The sequence below is a fragment of the Falco peregrinus genome, chromosome 6 (assembly GCF_023634155.1).
Source record: "Falco peregrinus isolate bFalPer1 chromosome 6, bFalPer1.pri, whole genome shotgun sequence".
Taxonomy (NCBI): Eukaryota; Metazoa; Chordata; class Aves; order Falconiformes; family Falconidae; genus Falco; species Falco peregrinus.
The window spans coordinates 32,852,436-32,873,919 of NC_073726.1; the positions used below are offsets into that span (position 1 = coordinate 32,852,436).

At 38.6% G+C, this 21,484-nt stretch overlaps 1 protein-coding gene across 7 annotated transcripts in view; it reads right to left on the bottom strand.

Annotated features, from left to right (window-relative positions):
* The window catches only part of NAV3 (neuron navigator 3), a 414,628-nt gene that overhangs the window by 43,554 nt on the left and 349,590 nt on the right, over positions 1-21,484 (bottom strand). For 3 of the 7 annotated variants that reach the window (XM_055807946.1, XM_055807944.1, XM_055807942.1), the window contains 7 exons: positions 19,906-20,182; positions 17,016-17,721; positions 14,989-15,477; positions 8,513-8,554; positions 6,016-6,176; positions 3,953-4,141; positions 1,581-1,633 (listed from right to left, as the gene is read on the bottom strand). In XM_055807946.1, coding sequence (XP_055663921.1) covers positions 1,581-1,633; positions 3,953-4,141; positions 6,016-6,176; positions 8,513-8,554; positions 14,989-15,477; positions 17,016-17,721; positions 19,906-20,182 — 1,917 coding nt within the window. The remainder of the gene's footprint in view (positions 1-1,580; positions 1,634-3,952; positions 4,142-6,015; positions 6,177-8,512; positions 8,555-14,988; positions 15,478-17,015; positions 17,722-19,905; positions 20,183-21,484) is intronic. The other 4 variants (XM_055807945.1, XM_055807943.1, XM_055807947.1 and 1 more) reach the window with 4 other exon arrangements.

The window sequence follows — 21,484 nt, forward strand, 5'->3', positions numbered from 1 at the left end:
AAAATACTGTTCTTTAATATCATGGGGTTTAGGTAATATTTCCAAGATACTCTGTAATCTGGAATGACAGCAGGTTATAGAAATAGGAAGTATTAGTAAACTCTTGCTACATTACACAACATCAGAGCAGAGATATTTCAGACTTACTGATTGATTGGGTGCTGGAAACATTCTGTGTTACTCTATAATTGGATTTTTACCATCTATCAGTTTCATAACATTCTTCTAAAATTTGACATCAAAGTTGATTTATAATTTTGGACACACACACATACACCCCATGCAAAATGATCATAATGTCTCAGGGAAATAGTAGTAAAGATTTTTTGACTACCAAAACATACATGAGAAGCTTTGTTTTGAATATTAGTCATACCTCATGTGTAGTCAGTCTGCATGTACATTCTACCCACCAAGAATAATTCAAGACTGGAATTCCTTGCAACTTGCTGTTTAAGGCCTGGACAAACCTAATGCATGTTTACCTGGTGTTTCAGACATGCCCTTGTACAACCCGCTTTTATGAATAAACAGAACTAGGAGAGGCACCACTGTGGTTGATGTCATGCATGGATGCAATCTATTTTCTAAGCTAACATGAGTTTAGCTTTGAGCTAGGGCTGCCAAATGGTACAAATCCATCAGACTGCATGGGCCTGGCACTCCCAGGCAAGAACTGGTGTGGGATCTGTGTAGAGGAGTCCATGTCATCACTGGAATATCAGCTGACACTATTTAACACCCAAAAATATGGACAGGGTACAGACTATTCATGAATGCATGGTATAAAAGTAGGTAAGTGGGTGTCTCTTCCATGAAAAAGGGCTACTACAGCATGTAATTGTAGCTAGTGAATAGGTTGCAAAGCAACTGTTTTGTATCAGTAAGGGAATGTCTAAACATGTTTGACTCCTCCCATGTGGATGATTTCTTGTTAGTAGAACAACTGAAGCAACAAATTATGCAGAAGATCTCAGATATCAAAACAACAGAGGAAAAAATATCGAAACCAGAACCTATGCTTGAGATAGAATATTATTATTTCTCAAACTAATTAATCTGATCAAGATTAATATTTTTTTAAAGACACTCTTCTCTTTGGAAATAACATCTAAATGCTGTCATTTGCAACAAAGATCAGTAGTCATTTCAAGTGAAAATTGTATCTCCCTTCCGCTGAAGTAATTTTTTTTTTCAAGAAGTATAACTCAAACAGTACCTAAACCACTTTGTAAATTGTGCAATTAGAACACTAGTTGAAAATAAGCAAAATCACTCAAAATTTTCAACTACAATAGCATAAGGAACCCCCTTAAAGACAGACTCCTAGACCATTACCTTCTTTTTAGCTATTAAAATATAAACTAGGTGATTTAATGAACTTCTAAGCAAGTCACATAAAAATATGAAAATATTTTATTCTAAAATAGCATGACAGTAATACTAAAGTTGAAAATAAATATTCCTGCCTTATTGCAGTACAATTTTAATCCTTCTAAACCTCAAAGTATTGAAATTTTCATGAACAATGAGCAAGGACAGAGGCAGGCAGAACTTTTTTCTAAAATGTCAATACTCACCGTAGAGTAGAGAGAGGATGTGCTGGAGACAAGTGATAATGAGGACCCATGTACTTTAAAAAAAAGGAAAATAACATGAAGTATTGATGAAAGCATAAAACTTCCCCCATGTTGTTCAATAACTAAACATCCTTTTAGAATGAGAACCAATCTTCCACAAAGGGCAATTATGAGCTATCAGTGTAGAAAGGTTATCGATGTTTTTTTCCTGCACTTAAAAAGTTTGTTCTATACTGAACTGTGTATGAGGTAGGAGAGCAAGCCAGTGAGATTCAGTATTAGTACCAGCAAACCAAGCATCACTTCTGTTGTTTTGACAACAAATCACTTGATAAATACACTCTTTAGAGAAACCAGAAATTGAGTTGTTTATACACCTGTACAAAGCTGAGCAAACTGATTTTAACAAGAGACTATGCTCTGCAAAACAGTTCCCATTCCCTGGGGAGAGCTCTCAGGCTTTGCTCAGCTGATTTCTCCCTTCAACATAATGCAAACCCGTGTATTTGTAGTCCATGTGAAGGTGTTACTGTAGGACATAGGATCATATTTCCACTAATCATCAGTAGAGTCAGCCTTGAGAGCACTGAGTGAAAGTTGCAGGACTTCAACTCAAAAGACATGGCTCCTGGCCTCTCTGGAAATGACAAGTGAAGGCTATGATTGATTAGTCAAACAGAATTTAAATCTAGTTTTATAACTGGGGAAATATTTACAAAGATGTGGTACACTGACCATTGAAACCCTGTTGCTTTCAATCCATCTTTGGTTTTCAGTCTCTGCTTTAAATCTCTCAGCAAAACTCCCATTCTGCTCTTGTACACAGCAGCTCTCCATTACCTCACTTCTTTCACTATAATCTTCCTCAGAGCTCCTATCTTAAAATACATTTGGCCTTCCAACACCATCATTTCGTGTTAATCTCTAATGACTTTAAACTGCTGAAACCTGTTTATTATTGCTGCACTGACTTTAATCTACTCAGGTTGATCATGGTTATCCACATCAGCTGGATATGAAACATGACCAATGAACAAGCTTTCATCAAAGCCACTGGTGACCCGTTGTTGAAATTCAAGATTTAACACCTCTTTTTCTATGCATAAATTATTTGCCTTGTTTTCTCTATTATTCTTCCTTTGACAATTCTGTTCCTCAGGAAAGGGTCTGTAGTCACCTCTGTCCTTGAATTATGTGATATGCTTCTGTGCAGTCAGCCATCCTCTTTGTGCTGACAACTCACAGCTTGATCTGTCCTGCACCCTACTGCTAGTATTACATACCCAGATGTCTGCCTGACATATCATCTAAAATACAGAAGAAGGAATTGAAAAGTAAAAGTATTAGTTGCCCATTATTTCATCTATGACTTTTTTTTCTCCTTTTATCTCACAACTATGACCTCTGGGGCTAAGGGAAGACTTTTTTTTTTTTCCTTGTTATAAGGACCATTTACATTTTCATCACTTAGCAGTAAGCAAGATTGATGAAATGATGTTATAGAATGAATCACCATAAAATTTTAGTGTGTTTTTTTTTTCCTTTTGGGTTTTTTTTGTTGGTTGATCTTGTTTGTTTGTGTTTACTTTATTTTATTTCAATTTTTTAATAAAAGGATGTGAGATCATCATGCTTACTGGAATTCTGCAAATAATCAGATTTGCCAGAAATGTTAGGCAGAAGAAAATGTTACAGTGCATTTAATTAGGAGTTGTCAGATGATTAAAAAAGAACAAAATCAAAAACCAAAAAAGAACAAAATCAAAAACCAATCAAAAAAATACTCCCAAATTCCAGGTGTTGTACATAGTATTAAAGAAACCAGACCAACAGTAATAATCTGCATAAAGAAAGTATTGAGGTCAGATTAAATTATAGAGTTTACATACAGAAATTCACATAGTGTTTGCTGTAGGAGGCCATAGGAAAGTGGGGGAATGAAATGGCTACAAAATAAAGGGGATGCTAAGTAACACTGGCATTTGGGAAAAAAAAAAAAGAAAATACAGAAGGAGGACCAAGAAATTGTGGAATCACAGTAGTCAAGGTATGCTCAGACACTTCAAATTTAGAGGCAGAAAGAAAAATTTTCCAAGAATGGCTTCCTTTCCTCCAAAATTTCTGATAAAGGATTTATACATGTATGACATACACACCATTGCATGTTACTGTGTGAAAGAAATATCTTCCACATTTTAGGGTAGAGAAGTCCTGTGAGTCCACCTCAACAGATGCAAAGCAAAGATTTACAAAGTTATTTATGTTTTTCTGTTGAAGAAGAAATATTTTAAAATTTTACTACACTTTGGAGGCCTAGTTTGGGGGCCTATTTTGGGCCCTATTCACTGATCCAAATAGTAACTCAGTCTTACCTTCTTCCATGCTGTCCCTGAATGAACCTGAATGACTAATTGCTCGTGGTCTCTCTTCTAAGGATGTAGCACTGCCACACAGTTGGGAATCATCATACAGATCAAAAGAAGTGTCTTGTGCAGGGATGCTGTTTGAACGCATCATACTGGGTCCAGGAAGGTTAAACTGAGATAGGTTGGTTGGACTCACTGGAATACAAAGCTTTATTAATGAAGCATATTTCCATTAAATGAGTTTTGGTTCTGCACAGAACTGTAATGTAGGACTTGCATGGTTAGGTGGACTTTACGCTGTTGAGAAAATGAAAGGCTTTTATTCCTACATACAAAGCCACCACAGAAAGGTGAAGCACATGATGTCCAAGGAGCTGGAGCTGGATGAGACTAATCCTGTGAAACACGAGGTAACATTGACACTGGTGTCTGAATACACACTTGTTCACTTTGACAGCCCAAGACAGAAAATCAATAGGAGAGATTCAGAAGTTAGAAGTTAAAAAGGAATAAGAAATCATGAGGTTTTTTTTATAAGCCGCTCTTCTAATAAAGCAGTATCCATATTTTATTGTTATATACCTATATTACCAACAGCTGTTAGGACCAAAGTTTATGGGCATATGCAAGACATTTACCCTTTGATTTTCTACAGCACCTACCACTATATTAGGTTAAAACTTCTGCACAGGGCAGTTGCATCTCATTATAATAAATAGCCGTAGTCCAATCACTCATGGTTAAAATGCAGAACAGCATTGATGAACCTACTTTAAGCTTTTTGCAGTGTTTGTTTGTCAGTAGGAAGGAAAGCCTGGTTATGATTCAACTGACCCACAAGAACTCAACACCTAGTAGAAAAAGCTAATTGTCTATCCAAATTCATCCTCAGTGTTTGTACATTTATTTTAGCTCATGCAAGATGTGCCTTAAGTCATAAACTACCAGAGCAGCTGTGTTGTGAGAGCAAATTATTCCATAGGGCTATGATAATGGAAAGAAGCAAAGGACAACGACAAAATAAATTTTAAAACCTCCCTGATCTTATTGCTCTCCATTGTGAGTACAACTATGAAGAAAAAGAAAAAGAAGGTAACTGTAAGCAGAAAATGATACAGTGAAAGAAACACTGCTTTAAAAGTGCTGTGTCTAAAACTACTACAAGTACATGGAAGAAATCCAAAGCAGTGGCTTGCTTAGCCAGGATCAAATTTCATTTTTAAAAGTGGCTTTGTTCAACTTCTTTTCCCTTATGTAATAAAGACCTACATTTGTATGTCTGATCAAATTTCTTTTCAGTGATTGCAACCTACAAGATGCCTTAAGCTGTGGCAGAGTGATGGAAGTGTGAATGCTTCGAAGGTTACTGCTAATTCCACAGTAAGGGCCTAAAACACAGAAGCTCATTGTGAACTTAGTATGTGTCCAGCACAGTGCAAATAAATGGTTTGCTATTAAGCATTAAAGAGAAAATAAAACTATTAACAAAACTAAATTTGCATTGGATTAACTTGAAACAAGATTCAGAAGAATTAAATCTGAATCTTGACCTGTAATCAAATAAATCTGAAATGCGACTCACATCCCAAAATATTATATTGCATTCAGGTTTAGGATTTGGATTGGGCCCAGTGCAGTTATAGCCACATCCAGCCACTGAATTGCATTGGAAAGGCCTAACTTAAACCAAACCTGTATACAGGAAAAAAAAGTAATGTTTAGTGTCTGGGTTGACATTCACTAAAATCACTGGAAAGAAACCTACTGACTGTGAATCCTAAAAGTTGGATAGTTTTGCTCTAGAAGCTAATTTCCAGCTCTGCCTCAGATTTTCTTCTCCTTAGGCAAATCATAGAGAATTTGTGCTTTTTTCCTGTATGCAGACAGGAGGTACCCTGGCTTACCCCATGAAGAACACCATGAGTCTCCCTTCATTAGTCAGGTACCCAAATATGGCGATGGAGATGTTAAAATAAATTATCCAGTTTGGCAAAGAAAGAAATATGAATGGTTAAATTTTATGATTCTGTTCTAGAGGGGGAGAAACAGTGAAGGGAAATGGCATTTACCCAAGTTGGAAAAGTGATATTTTCCAGTTGCAGATGAAGACATAGCTGAAGGAGAAACAAGCGGGGACTGACTGCCAGTGTCTTGCAGGCCTCCAGTTGAATGGGACCGAAGCCATTCCTTGCCTTCCTCCTGACTCGTCTGCCGGGATGATGGAGTATATCTGAAAAACCACAGCTGACATGCTCAAAACAACGACAAGGTGATGGTTTGGAAAGAAACAGGTGTCACGTAAATACCCTTTACCAGTTAGATAGAACAAAACCCTTGTAGAGCATCAAGTCTAGTCAAGTGATTATCACCAGGGATTTTAATAAGGTAAAATTTACCATCTTATTACAACAGAAAAAATGCAGGACTTGAACCCCCTTTTTTCTTCATCCCCCTCCCCAAAACAGCATTCCCTTCCTTTGAAGAGATATGATGATAAACTATAGAAGTCAGATGACTGAGCTGATAGGAAAGGACTTCAAAGCCATAGGGAGAGTACAGGTTAATGCAAAAGCTCAGAAGATGTATGGCTAGGGTGGGGAATGGACAGACTAGAAGCCAAGAAATGTGAGTAGCCACTTACAAAACAAGATCTGCCACAGATCATGTGTGCAATTGGTTAGATGATAGGAGTGAAACAGATCAACAACTCTGAAAAGGGAGTATGCATCAGTAATGAAGCTACTCCTGGTCATACACACAGTCTGCTGCTCTGAACCCTGCTAGCATTGTGCCCTGCCCCAAACTGGGAGGAGGGAAAGGGACAGGAAAACCCCACAATTAGCAGAAACAAGTTCTCTGGAAGGAAGAAGTCTGGGAATCAAATCATTCATCAACTACTTCCAATGGAAAACCAATAAAAGGGCAACTTGACACAGGGGCTAAGAGGGAGAACTGTTAACTCACTGGCCCAGCCTCTTCTGGCTGGGCTGAAGAAGGGCAATTCTGGCAGTTGTTAAACATTACATTGTGCAGGCAGTGTGGGTCTTAATCAAGAGACTGTTTTCAGCAATGTCTGCAATATCCGGCTTCATTCTGCACAATCTCCTGCTGAGAAATGAGCACCTTCTTCACCACTGTCATGAGCCATAAGTGTTCCCCAAACAACAGAGCAGAAAGGGCTTGTGATATTCTGGCTTCAGGCTTGGGAAGCACAAGTATTTCTGCTTAGAAAGCAGATTGAATGAACATGTAAGTTCTCATGTTGTGCTTGGGGTTTTGTACAATATTTTCAGCATTAAAACATCTTGTCCTGATTAAATATTTACATCTTTTCTCCTTTCAAACAGACAGCTATGATCTTTGCTTATAAATGTGGTAGAGCAGAGTTACCCAGTGGTTACCAGATCAGAAAGATGGCAAAATGAGAATTCAGGATCTGGGTCTTGGACTGGGATCTCTGCACGTTAAATCAAACTGATGGTCTTTCTGGGATAACTGATCGGGCTTATATGCTTATAAGCTGTTTTGCCACTCCATTTCACTTTCAGCTTTCAGCCACCATTACAGTTGTACAACCACAAACCTCAATCATCCCATTGTACCCTTGCAGGGTCCCCTTTATGTCTCTTCCATGTGTTCCATCTTTTCCATTCTCTCTGAATTCAAAATGATTGTTATGAGAAAACAGGAAAATTGATTAAATTCTTATTGAGGAACAGCTAGTGCAGAAGAGCAGACAGTGCTTCTAGTGACAACACTTAGCACTATCTTAAATTTCATAAAATATTATTTATCAATAACTTAAGAAATTTAACTGTAATTTCAGTGACTGGAAGGCTGCAGAGTGTCTGTGTGCATGCACATATATCTTTGCTTGCCAGATCTCCTTCCTGGATTAGGGACATGGCTTCCATGCCTGGTGAGACCAGACAAGTTACCTAATGACCCCCTCTTTCAACCATGGAGCAAAGAGGGTGGATGACTACTGTTTTCTGTGGTGAAGACAACTCTGTTTAGTGGGGAATTTAGTACCAAAGTTGGACTTTGAGTATTGCTGGGTAAGGACCAAGACTAGCTGGAGCAGGGCTTATTTTATACTTACAAACCTTGGATACCATAATTTGCATATTCTAGTCCTATCCTTTACTAGATCTTCAATTCAAACTGCATGAATGTTTGCATTTAGAGTTCAAGTTCAGATCCACCTCTAAACCCTTGCTTTTCTCAATAATATTTTCAACAATTAGTCCCATTGAATTGCAAAAGTATCTTGCTCTGTCTCTTTTAGCTCTCCAGGATTCAATACCTGTTAAGATTCATTGAATAAGGAAACTATCCTGAACAGTATTCACTTTCTATGATATATCTTGAAAGGAAATTTATTCACTAGGCAAACTTGGAAAGAAAAAGTCCATTGTTAAAATCTACATTTTCTGGTTTGAATCTAAATACCAAGAATTCTGTTGTAAACAGGATCAACAAAAGGAGAAAGAAAAGGAAAGACAGCGTAGAAAAGGTTACAGGAAAATAGAGAAGCAGCAGTCATGCTCAAAAATATATATATACCTTAATCCCTTTTTGGGTAGTGTATTTCTGTCAAGCTGCATGCTGTTAAAACAAAAAAAATCCCTAAGGACATACAGTAAACAGGACTGCTCAGAATTACAAATTTTAAAGGTCTAGATTTGTGTGCATAACAGAAGGTCATTTAATGCTTTTTAATATAACTTTCATGATAAATCCCTGACTCATTGGAAGGGACAACAGAACACAGACTGCTGCACATTCATTTTTCATCTAGACATGCTCTGGGCTGGGTCAATAGTAATTTGGAGACTATCCAAGTCAGAAAGAAGTCCTTCCTTACCATTTCTAACCTTCCTACAGCTTCACCCTGCAATCTGTGTGAGAATCATATGGTCACAGTATGAATCTTTATTTTTCACAGTTGCCTATGATATGCCAATACATTTCCAGAAGAAATTAAGGCTGTGGCACCTGCTAAGAGACAGCATGCCCTTGCAGAAGCCAAATGACAGCTCTGTGTGTAGAAATATGTGCTAAATATACAGGCCCTTGGCTTTCTGTTGTGGGGCTCACATAGTAAGGTGATGGTGGGGACAATGAAAAGGGCACCAAAGCATCTTTGTTCCATATTCACACACACAACGGTGGCAGTGGCCGATTACTGGAATTCTATGGCTGTATTTTTCCTTATTTAAGCCCCATCACTAGAAGGGCATCCACTAGCATCCCTTTAAATAAGTGTCAATTGGGTGTTTCCTCATAAAGACTTGGTAGATTTATTCCTGACCAGTGTGGGTTAAATTTGAACTAGTTATCATCAAGTAAGGGTTGCACTGTTTTTTCCTTTAAGAACATAACTTGGTGTCACCATATGGATTAAATTGCAAAATGGCTTTAGTAAGTTTCTGTATTACATATCATAATCACACCTCTGAGAGCAACCAGTTATTTAGGACTCTTCCTAGCCAAAAAAACTCTCAAGGTATTATTAAAGGTTGTTTCCTACTATGCTGGGGGTGCTGGACGCCCTGTTGTAGTTTAACCTTGATCAAAGTAGGTAAAGGCAGTTAAAACACTGTTGGCGTTAGCAATCCATTACCATCAGGGCTCAGACCAGCAGAAGTAACCCACTCTTACCACCAGGAATTTTTACAGGCAGTTTTACTAGTTTAATGAGGGCCTTGTTCTGCATGGGGAGAAAGCAAACAGTAGGAGAAACTTAGGAAGATTTCAGCACAGGCCCAGCTATCATGGTCCATAAGACTGGTTGGTAAAAAGGCAACATAAATTTGAATGTATGAGTCACATATTTTTTAGTTCCTTACAGAGAACCTTTATGCACCTCTAAATTTCAAAACATGATCATAACAACATCAGTTTCTTCTGCAAATAATTCAAACATCCTAATGAACAATACATTTTCTAATATTATTATAACTTGAAGTTCTATGTATTTCAAAATAATCTATAGCACACTATGTAAGAATAAAGGAGCCAATCTGTGATCCTTTAGAACAGTCCACAAGCCAAAAGTTATGTCAGTCAGGTAAACAGGCTAATAGTGACCACAGGATTTTGCTAAAAAACTTCTGAATTCAGTCACTCATGAAATAGGGGTGAATATTTCCTCAACATGAGCATGGAGTTATTGCAATCGCATAAATGTGACTGTAGCAAACATTAATTCTGTGGTTTTTTTAAATGCTAAATTTTGCAATGATGCTCCTAGATTTCAGAGAACTGCATGAAACCATTAAATATGGTTCCATGTAACTATTAATTCAGACCAATAGCTGCACACATTTTTTTAGTGTATGACAGCATTCCTCCACCAAAAGCTGGGTATATTACCTCTACAGAAACTGGACTTTCAGTAAATAGAACTGAACTGACCTCAGTGCTCAAAAGATCTCCAAAAATGATATAAAAAAAAAAAAAAAAAAAAAAAAAAAAGTCAGTCCTTTCCTGAAAGAAGTAATGCACACATGGAAATTTGTCTCTTTGGCTCAAAACAAATATCAATATAAAGTGAGGAGAAGAATGTCATAGTATTCCTGGTATTTTCCTTTGCCTTGTCAATTGCAAAAAGCATTCTTGCAGGAAGATGCAGCCACAGGTAGGCTGAAGTTATCAAGCCTGTATCTCCATTGCCTTTTGTTTATTTTGCTGTGCTGAAGCGGTCTGCAAGTTCTCGGGGGGAATTTACAGGAACCTTTACAGCTCTCATTTCCTACCTGTCCTTGCTGTTGATATTAACTTGGGAAAGGGCCATAATGCCATATCCTTGGACTATATCTAACTGCAGCAGAGCTGTTAGGAAATAAAATTACTGCAAGCTAAGAAACACCTAGGGAGGTCCAGGACAGGCTGGGCCAAGCTGATAGGGGTCTTATAAATGAGTTTCCACAAATGGCTGAGCACACAAGAAAATGGGATACACTGTTTCACACCTTAAAACCACAACCATCAACTGTGATGGTAATTTAAAATAATTGAAAGTCTTGCAGAGCTTAAGTGGATTTCAATGCACTTTCATGGCCCTCAAAACTAAACATTCCTTTAAAGTAAACCAGAGCAAGCCAGTCATGTAATTAGAAACCACTTCCACTCCACTAATCTTAAAATGCAGCCATTATTGCTGATGAAGCCACTGTTAATTCCTATATTTCTGCATTTTTCATGCATCCTTTGCTGTGTCACTCAGACCAAGCAGAAGAAAGACACAAATTTGCAATGTCCAACAGCAATTAAGGGTTCAAAAGAAGTATTGGTGATGTGTCCACCTGGAAAATTTTATCAATTAAAGCAGTGATATTTCACCAATTAACCCCAGTAGATAATTTTATTTTAAAGTATAAATACCTGTGTAATTTATTTTAATCTCTTTAAATTGTTGTAAGACAAAATACATGTGTCCTCCCACACAGGGAGTTACACTGCTCTGGCAATAGAAGTAGATTTTTCTAAATAAATACTGCTAGTGCAAAAAACAGCAGAAGTCCTGAGGGAGATGCAAATTTTCCTGAAAAAGCAAATATTTTGAAGTATTTACTGAACCTATATTTTAGTTATTACAATGCAGAAGAATCTCATTACAATGTAAAAGAATGACACAAAATTTGCTGGAGTTAACTTCGACACTATCAATGCAGCGGTTGTCAGGGAGCCCTGTGTTTATGCCATACCATTGCTTGGGTGTGGGAAACATCTGATTATCTCTGGAGGAGTGTGTGGGCAAATGTAGCAGAGACATTGCAGATTTGCTGTCTCCATGGCAGGTGACTGCTTTTTTGAGGCAGTCAAGAGCCACTCCCCTTAGCAGGAAACTTAGATGTGCCCTGAGATTCTGTTCACATTTTCTGGGTTCTTTCCAGTTACATCAAGTCTTTCCTGAAACTTGATGTTCCAGTCTTCAAGTTAAAGCCTTAACATGAACAAGTAGAATGGGGTAACTTCTTTCTAAGACTTAAATGTGATACTTCGATTTTCAAAATGCTGGGAAAAATGCTTTGTCCCAGCAATGGCACTACAACCCCCCCAGACACTGTCTCCTTTCTGCAAAATAGCCCCACCATTTTCCATTTTGTATCTGTTCAAATGTATCCTGCCGCTATATCCTTTCAGGCTAATAAACCTTTGATCTCTAGTCTTTGATAAATTTACCAACAGTCAAGCCCCTTGCTTTATTTCCCTCATATGCTTATGAGACTGTTATCTGAAATAGCACCTAAAGCTTTACTAAGTTCAGGATTTCTTATGGTATCTATTAATTCCTTTCGACGACTCACAAAGCCTGTTTTCCTGCAAATGAATTAAATTAGTCTTATTTAAAAGGCTGCTTATGGCTAACCCCATGTTATCTGTTACTTAACAAATTTTGTTTAATATCCTCTGTATCTTTCCAGGAACGAAGGCCAGGTGGTCTCGCCCGTAATCCCCTCATCCTCCATCCCAGCTCTCCTTCTCACTCCTTCCTCAGCATAGACCCTTTGAAACCTCTTTTCCAGTCCTAATGACTGCTGGGTTATTTCAGCCTGTGTGTGAAGCAGGGAAGTGAAAAGTTCATCAGGACCAGTAAACTGGAGTAATCTTTAACCTTTTCGTTCCCTCTTAGCATGTTTGCCATTAGTGATGTTTAGCTATCAAATTGCAGTTAATGCTTCAATGAAGCAAACCCATATGTATTTGTATCATCTGTTATTAGCTCTCCATTCTCTTTTAGTTTGCCCTAGGCTTTCTCTGCATAGACCTATGTCGCTTGCCGGTTGTATCTCATTTTGTGCTTTGGTCTTTCTGATTTTGTCTCTACATTTTATGAGTATATCTCACTATACAGACTGCTCACTCAGTCTTTTGCAAGCTCTAGAGTAACTGAAGAAAAAGAACAAGCCTCTTTGCAGATAATTTCTTACACTGTGCCAGGCTACAACTAGTATTGCCATGGGCATCTCAAATATAATCTGAATTTACAAAGGAAAAAGGACATAATCTTCTCCCAAACATATGTCTCTAACATTGCAAATCAATGTTTTTGTTGTTACATGTAGATTTTACTGTATAAAACAGCTTAGAAATAACACAGCACTTGTAACAGACCTTTTAGAAAAATCAAACTGCAAAACCCCTATTGGGGCTATAGTTCAAGAAATGACACCATTTTCCACCATTTTCTCTAGGTATATATATTTTTGTTCTGAGGCCAGATCAACATGATAAATGGCTCTCTCTGGACTCAATCATAATATCCCCACACGGACAAATCTGAAACTTAAAAATATTGCCAAAGGCAAAGTATTTGGAACCACTGAAATTAAGTCACTGAACAAATACATAAAGTATTAGTAGTGGGGGTTGCTCAGGAGCTTATGCCAAACCATTAACATTTTAAATGTGATGTTTAACATCCTCTGTATAAATATGATCTTTGGCATAAATTCATACTCTTCCACATCATTCTATTGACCTCACCATTCATATATGTAGGACTTAAAATTAGTGAAGTTTTTTATAAGATAAATATTTATAATTCTAAGAAATATTTATAACAATCTAAGAAATATTGTCACATTCAGTTCATGGCACACATTGCAAATTACTATTTAAATATTAAAGGCACAGTGCAAACTACAACTTACTCATGTATCAGGGTGTTTTTAACTACTGTTGTTATCAGGCATTTTATTGGTACACATATGTTTTATAGTGTTGAAATTATATTAGCAAGAGGTGTGATTTTAGCTGATATAGTAATACTTATGGATGTAACATAAGAGAATGAAATGTGTGGAGAGTTTCCATCTAGATTAGGCAAAGAGTTGTTTAGGATTTTGGTTTTGTTTGTGTGTTTTTGGGGGTTTGGGGTTTTTTTTAAAGCTGATTCACTGAAAGTGAAATATTTCCATGGAAAGGATTGGTATTGAAAAATCTCTGGGTTTCTATAAAGGAAAAAAAAAACCCAAACCACTTAACATTGTCTACGAAAGACCTTTTTTCCTTTAAATGATTATGTTGTTAAAACAACTAAATTTAAGCTTAAAATATCTACAATATTTCTGACTGACTCAGAGTAACTTTCTTTTTTGGATCAAAGGCTAATGAAATGGTAAATATTGACTTTTCAGTCCTCATGTGAGATAAGAGTTTCATTGTCAAATCTTGAAAAATTTCGCAGGAGATGAAAATTACTTAGTGCCTAGCAAAGATTATTTTTTTTCCCTCTTGCAAAAGGCAAATAAATGATTCCCAATAATAATAAAAAAATAATCTTGGTACAACAGTGCCAGGGTGGTTGGACCTCTTTATAATGTAACTTTAATGGTAAAACATCTGCATATCAAAAAGGTCTTTAACAGACCAAACAGAGGAAAATGTTTTCTTGCTTTTCTTTGTCTGTTCCAGACACTTGCCAGGACTGTGCATATAGCGAGGGTCTCATTTGTAAACTGGCTCCCTGACAGTGAAACTGTATTTTAGTAAGGATCTGTGTAATGATTACCGTGTAAGAAGCAACTTGTCAGGACTGAGTATTTTAAGGCAAGACTGGTCGGCTGAAGGCAGGGGCCCACCAGCTCTGTCTGTGCTTTGAGCTAACAGGAAGAAAATTGATGGGGTCCCACTGCTGAAGATTTGTTAGCAAGAAGGCAGCGATACAGCTTTATAGCTGACCATTGCTGGGGCAGCAAGTACATCCAGCATGCAGGAATCATTATGTGGCTGCTTAGATTTGCCTTTAATTAGACAACGTTTCCCTTTTCTCTGGTTGTTTGTCAGAAGAAAGGAACCAAAAAAATCTTCTCAAGGTAGAAAAAGTGCTTGTAAAAACTTAAAAGGCAGTTGATTCCACATTGAATGCTTTTCAGCTTTCTTTTCTTCCTTCCTTTTTTTACATAAAGGCCTAAGCTGCTAATTAAACAGTGTCCCTTTAGGAAAACAAGGTGGAGGGTTTATTATTTTTTTGGCTCCTGTCCTTTTGCCTCTCACTGTTTCGTGGTCACTGTATCTATAGGCAAGCTCACCTTTCCGAAAGAGTAGATCTGACGCTTCCAGTCCTCATGAGCAGGCTCTGAACCTCCTGAGTGCTTGTTGTCAGTCCAGAGAGAGAGCCATGATGGCTAAGAGGGAGGTCAATAGACTCGGAACTGGTGTGAAGGCTAGTCATGGACTGGTAACTTGGTGTGTCCTTACTGCCCGCTGAAGAGCTGCTCAGGTTTGCAGCCCACACAAGACCACCTGATGTGAAAGAGTGCACTGAGGCAGGACTGGAAGCCAAGGAGTGACTTAAGCTTACAACATCTGCATTTAAGTCCGAAGGTTTACTGAAGAGGGGGCTGCTGCTACCACTTTGCCCACCTGCACTGCCCATGCTGCCTGTGCCCGAGGATGGCGATTCCAGGCTGCCTTGCCGTGCCAATGTGGTACTAGGGCTGGGCATTGCCGATGTGGGTTTCACACCTTCAGTACTGGGTGCAGAGGCAGCTTTACCACTTGCCTTGGCACCAAACAACCTAAATGTAAAACAAATAGCTTTAGAGAAACTGATAGCCACATTAAACATTCATGGCGTAACATCCTAAGAGCCAAACTACACATTTGTAATTACTGCTACTAAAATCATGCCTACCTAGTTGATCAATCGCATCACAAAATTAAATTCACTCAACCATATCAGAATAATCAGGGTCTGTTTCATTAGCAACAGCTCTCATTCACTCCTGTTCAGATGCGCTCTTTGCACATACAGACCCTCCCAGAGAGAGGTAAAATAATCACATTTTTGTCTTATTAGTGCATAAACAGATTACACTTTCACCCAAATTCAGTAATTAAGCATTCCCATAGCTAAATCATTAGCTTTTAAACCCCTTACTTCTCAAATCAGCCAAAACTATTACAACAACCACTTGCAAAATCCTTCATAGTTTAGTAAACATCTAAGTATTTGTGTAAAATTTCCCTCTTGTTGTTATTTTGCACAGATGGTCGTGCAGTCATCGGTCATGTAGTAACCATTCAGACAGAATAAACTGCACCAGAGCTAAATGGGCTCAGTTTGCCTCCATGAGCAGTCAGGACAGAGGTGTATTTCACATAATTGCTTCCAGCAATTCTAGAGAAGACAATTCTACAGTGATGATAAAACAATAAACTCCAAATCCACTAAAACTCTTGAAATAAAAGGTCATGTGATGACTTAATGTCTTACTGGAAATATTTTAAGGTGAAGCTCGTTAATTAATAAGAAATGAATGCAAAACTTGTCGTGATGTAACGTAAGCAAGGCTAAACTGTAAGATTCCATTTTGCATATTACCAAGCCCACAAAAATCAGCGGCAGCTGCCCAGCGGCCTGGAGATGCTGTTTTGGTAACCAGACACAAGAGGGCACTATTGGCTTTTCTCTAACAATGCAAGCGCTCCAGCCCAATTCCTACTTCAGATTGCGGCTTCTAGAAACGTTACAATAGGGCACTTCCAATTAAAATTTACTTCGCTAAAGTTTGTGATGAAAGATGCAACAAAGCTGCTAAGATAATGAAACGTTTGTAGCTGGAGCTGCCAATAACATGAAGCAAATATTTTATTATAATCTACAGAGCTCTTGGGTTCTCCAACCAGGCTTTGGCATCGCCTCTTCCAGTAACAGAACGTGCCTGAACACAGCATCCTTCTTCCTTTTGGGAGTTTATCAGAGTATTGAGAGGAAACTTCTCATGGGCCTGAACTTACAATCATAGATTCTCTCAAGTTGGAAGGGACCCATAAGGATCATATAGTCCAACATCTAACCTTCAAACTGTAGTTATGGGAATGTGCCTAAAATGCTCAAAGGTCAAGGAATAGCCATTTCAGATCTGGGAAGGTCTTTAGGTGTTATAGAAATAAGTGTTGTGTGAAAAACTATTACCCTTTTTGGGCTTTTATACTTGGTTCTCTGTTTGTGGCAAAATACACCATGAAAAACCTTTTTGCCCAGTACTTCCAACACACTGAAAATCCTTGCCTTATGTACTACAACTTCAGGAATTCACAGACAAGCACTAACCTTCGAAATGTGGGGGAGGCGATATCTGGGTATTTGGATCCTGGCTGTCTAAGTCCTGGTGTGCCAGAGGCGCTCGCCGAAGTTGGGCTGGATTTGGGGGAACTGGACAGTGAGACACTCTCTGAATCGGACACAGCCACTTTCTCTTTCTCCTTATCTGTCTGGTTGATGGTGACAGGGCTGGACCGCCCAGACCCGATCTTGCTTGGCTCTCGCAGCTTGGTGGCAGCAGCACCCGCAGACTTGCTGCTGACATTGGAGTCGATGCTGCTGGTGCTGGAGCGGTGGCCGCCCCTGCCGGGGATCCCACTGCCGCTGGATTTTGATGGGCGAGGCAAACTTCGATACTGCAGAGTCGTCTTTGAGTTCACGTGCAGGACACCGTCATCCTGGTTCTGGGAACCATCTAAGCTTGTTTTCCGCCCTGCGCTGGTCTTCCCACTGATGGCTGAAGATTTTGGCATTTTTCCTAGAGTCGCTGACCCACTTGTGATGGTTGCTCCACTTGTGGTGATTATGGTAGAAGACCCCATCCCGGACTTCTTGAACCCAAAGGACCCTGTAGCAGTTGATCTCCCAATGCCAGAGGGAGGCTTCTTTCCTTCATCGCCACTGCTTTTTCCTGCATCCGATGGAGAGCGCTGAATGGAGGCTCCTTTCAGGGGAGTTTTTACTTTTTCTGAAGCTTTCGCATCATCTGTTTTTCCTAAATAAATTTACATTTGAAAAGGTCACTTGTGTTTAAGCTGTCATGTCTCAATATCTATTTTGAACACTATATAGTTAAAATTTGGAAATGAAAAAATACACATTTAGAAAAATCACCCAAAGAAAACCAAACAATTTGGTCTTTAGTCCCCCATCAGCAGTCAGTAGCAGGTACAATACATTACAGCTAAGTATTAAGTATCAAAAGCTTGACATTCTCTTGAGAACTTCCAGTTTTATATATAGCTGGAGAACATAGAGTAGAAAACCATCCCTGATGAACTAAAAATGGCGGGGTTTTTTCTTTTCATAGTATTTCTAGACGTAAGAAATAATATTTGAAAATAAAACATGACATGTAGTTAACATTTCCAGAAGTATGACATTAAGTATGCATATAGAAATTAGTGATACTTACTGAATTCTTTGGTTTCCACTGGTTTTATTTTTTTAAGCTTATGACTAAGTTTAACCTCGTTTTAGTTAAACAAACTTATCAAGGAAAGATTATGTTATCACAGTATGAATCTACTTGATCTATAAAGATACCAATTACATGAGTTAAGTCTTTGTCATATCCCTGATACCTTCTCAAGATTTTTGATTTTCTGAGAGACTGTCTTCAATACTGCATAGACACATACCTAGATACCATATTTTTCTACCTAATGTTATTGTGACATTCAGAAAGGTTTAAATAAGACATTCTCTTCTGTCATGAAAGTAAATACCCTCTTCCTATTTTACAAACAGACAAAAAATGCCATTTCTCTTCTATTCTAATTTCTCCTCAAGCATCTATTGCATGCTCCTAATAAGGAACAAGTACTCAGCATAACGAATTTTTTAGTTTGCTCTTCAAATGATTATGGAAGTTTTGGAGGTGGGCGGCTAATTTCTCTTATAAGAACTAAACTGTAATGAAGAGCAACACCTACAAGTCAGAAAAAAATCTACTCATGTTTTATCCAGTCCAGTTTTTATGCTGCACAAACACCCCCCGCCCCAAGATATAGATCAGACTCCTACACAGCAAACACACAGATTATTAGTATATGCTTAAAAAATAAAGGCCTGAGTTCTGTGTTGCACAGCGGCTGCCTGCTCATCTTCAGCAAAACAGATTGGGAAGCTTAGCTTGACATGCAGGAAACCTTTTAGTATCTCCTTTTTTAATTGCTAGTACAGGGGTGTCATTTCTGCATCCATATAACTACTACCATGGCAATGCTCCTCAGGGATCTTATAGACCAGAGGCTGACCATGTTTAGCAGTTGCAAATTGCAAAGAAACAAGAGATGCTCACAAAGGATTTGAATTTGTTCTGATGAGACCTTTGCTAGTTGCCTTTACAACTGGGGATTAAAGCATGCTCATGCAGTATTTCATCAGAACATGACAAAGCTGTAGAAAATGTCCTACAAAGAATCGCTGTTTCCCTAGTAAAATGATGGATTAGATGTTCTTAATAATGATGTCTTCCATGAAGATTAGGTTTCTTGCTTCAAAACTAGATTGCAGAAGTGTTTGCTACTTCTGAGAGACCTTTCAAAATTAGGCAAGAAGCCATCTAGCATTGAAGAAAGTGTGTAAAAAGTTATTTTTAAACTAATTTTTAACTCTTAACAGTGGTCTATAGAATACCTGCAGTGTCTGGAATCTGACAATTCAGCTTTAGTTGAGAAACACTAATTCTGAGTCCTCTCACTTGAACGTTAATTCTTTTTTATCTCAACTTCTAATATTTGGCCATTTCTATGCATATGTTCAATTATCAAAGGTACAGACTTCCTAGAGATCAAAGATAAGGCATAGATGACTCCAAAAGTACTTTTAAGAATTCCTTAATAGAAGTTGAAGTACTCAAATGATAGTAAAACAAACTGCAATCACAGATTTTGTTATGGGTACATTCATGTGCAATTAATAAATTACTAGTATGCAGTGTAGCAAACTAACAGCTATAGAGATGAACAAGTAGTGTTAGTGCATTATTATAATCTTGGCTTGCAGTCATTTATGAGAACTACCAATATGCTTACAGTTCCTTACGTCTGTCACGCATCTATTACATCCACTGATTATTTTTAGCCCACTGAAGATTCCTTACCGCTTACAGATGAATTCTAAGTGTAAATCCTTAATTTTCAATGCTGTAATCTGAACTACAGAAGTTTCCTACCCGGGGTCTTGAGCGCACTTGTTCCTGCTTTGTGCCTGGACTGAGTTGTTCCTACTTGTGCAGTCATGCCTCTCCTCCAGGATCCAGTTTGTGAAACAGAGAGAGATGCTTTCTGCCCTCCCTTCTCTGACTCTTCAGACAGCCCCGAGGGGAGGCATTTCCACTTGCCACTGCTGTCTACGCTGCTGTCAAAGTCTTCCTCTGGTTTCTTCAGTTCTTCAGTGCTGCCCCAAGTTTCACTGTCTGTTACTGAGCGCTTCTCTGAATCCGTCTTCAGCTACAAGAGATTTGCATGAGAAATGGTCAGTCTCAGCATCTTCAGTATTTTCTGATTTCTTAAATCACAGGGTGGCGGGGAGAACAAGCATGATGATTTACTTGTAGCAAGGGCCATGGAAACTTCCCTTCTAAAACATTAGTATCCTTATCCGAAAAGTTTAAAAACATTCCCATTTGGGGAAGACTTTTTATTTATTTATTTTATTTTTAAAAGGTTTCAACTGTCCCTTACAGATAAACCATAATGAAGTGAAACTTAATTTACTCTAACCATCAATGGTGATACCCTATGGTTCCTCAACTCACTCTGAATTTCACAAATGAATCTCTGTGCTGAGAGGTTTTATTAAAAGCTTGAATCAGGGAATTCCTAAATATACTACTAAAATCACCTCAGTCTGGTTTCTTGCCTTTTCTTACCCAAGCCTTCCACTGACTGAATCAGGAATATTGCTCCAGCAGCTCTGAGTGTGCTGTGCCACCAGTGAGCAAGGCTAACATCTTCAGCAAAATCATCAGCATTACAGCTGATGGCTTTCCTACTGCTTTGGCTCCACTGACGTGAATTGTTTCCCACCAGAAACTCACTCTAGCTTTGTCAGCTAGCAGAGCAGCTAGGAGAGAGACTTATGGAAGCCCTACCCACCAGAGGGGTGAAGGTAACCGGCTGGGGTCACACTTGCTCTGAAACTCAGACCCACATCAAAGATGCCCCAGTGAGGACCTAACACCCCTGTGGCATCTGCTTTCTCTTGGGGTGCACTGATAAGTGTGTGCTACAAGGAGTAGCTCAAGACAGACAATGTAGAAGCTGTGAAAGCGGCTTAAACAAAAACACTGGAGACTGACCCTACCCTCTGTGTTTGACAAGCCTTGCGTTCTTTGTGCTGACAAGCTGTGCATCGTAACCCTTCCTCCTGTGTTTTCCTGCAGCCTCCTGACCTCAGCCTCCAGCCTGATTTGCACATCACCATCTCACCAGTCCTGCTTACCTCTGCCCCTCTTTAACAGCAAAATGTGGCACTGCTCTCAGGTATCGCCACAGTCCTGTCCTCATACAGCCAACCTAAGTGGGACTGCAAACTGGATTGCATTCAGGGGAGGGCTATTTATTATTCTGTGTTGCCACAGCTCCTTCTCCACAGAGACCCTCTGTGGCTGTTTCCTAGGCACTGCTGTCATAAATAGGATTAATACTGATTAGATGACCGACAGAATAATCAGTCGCTGTTTACATATTTATCATCTGAGGCATACAAAATGCAAAAGCTCTCTGCACTTCCGGAATTTTATATGTGCT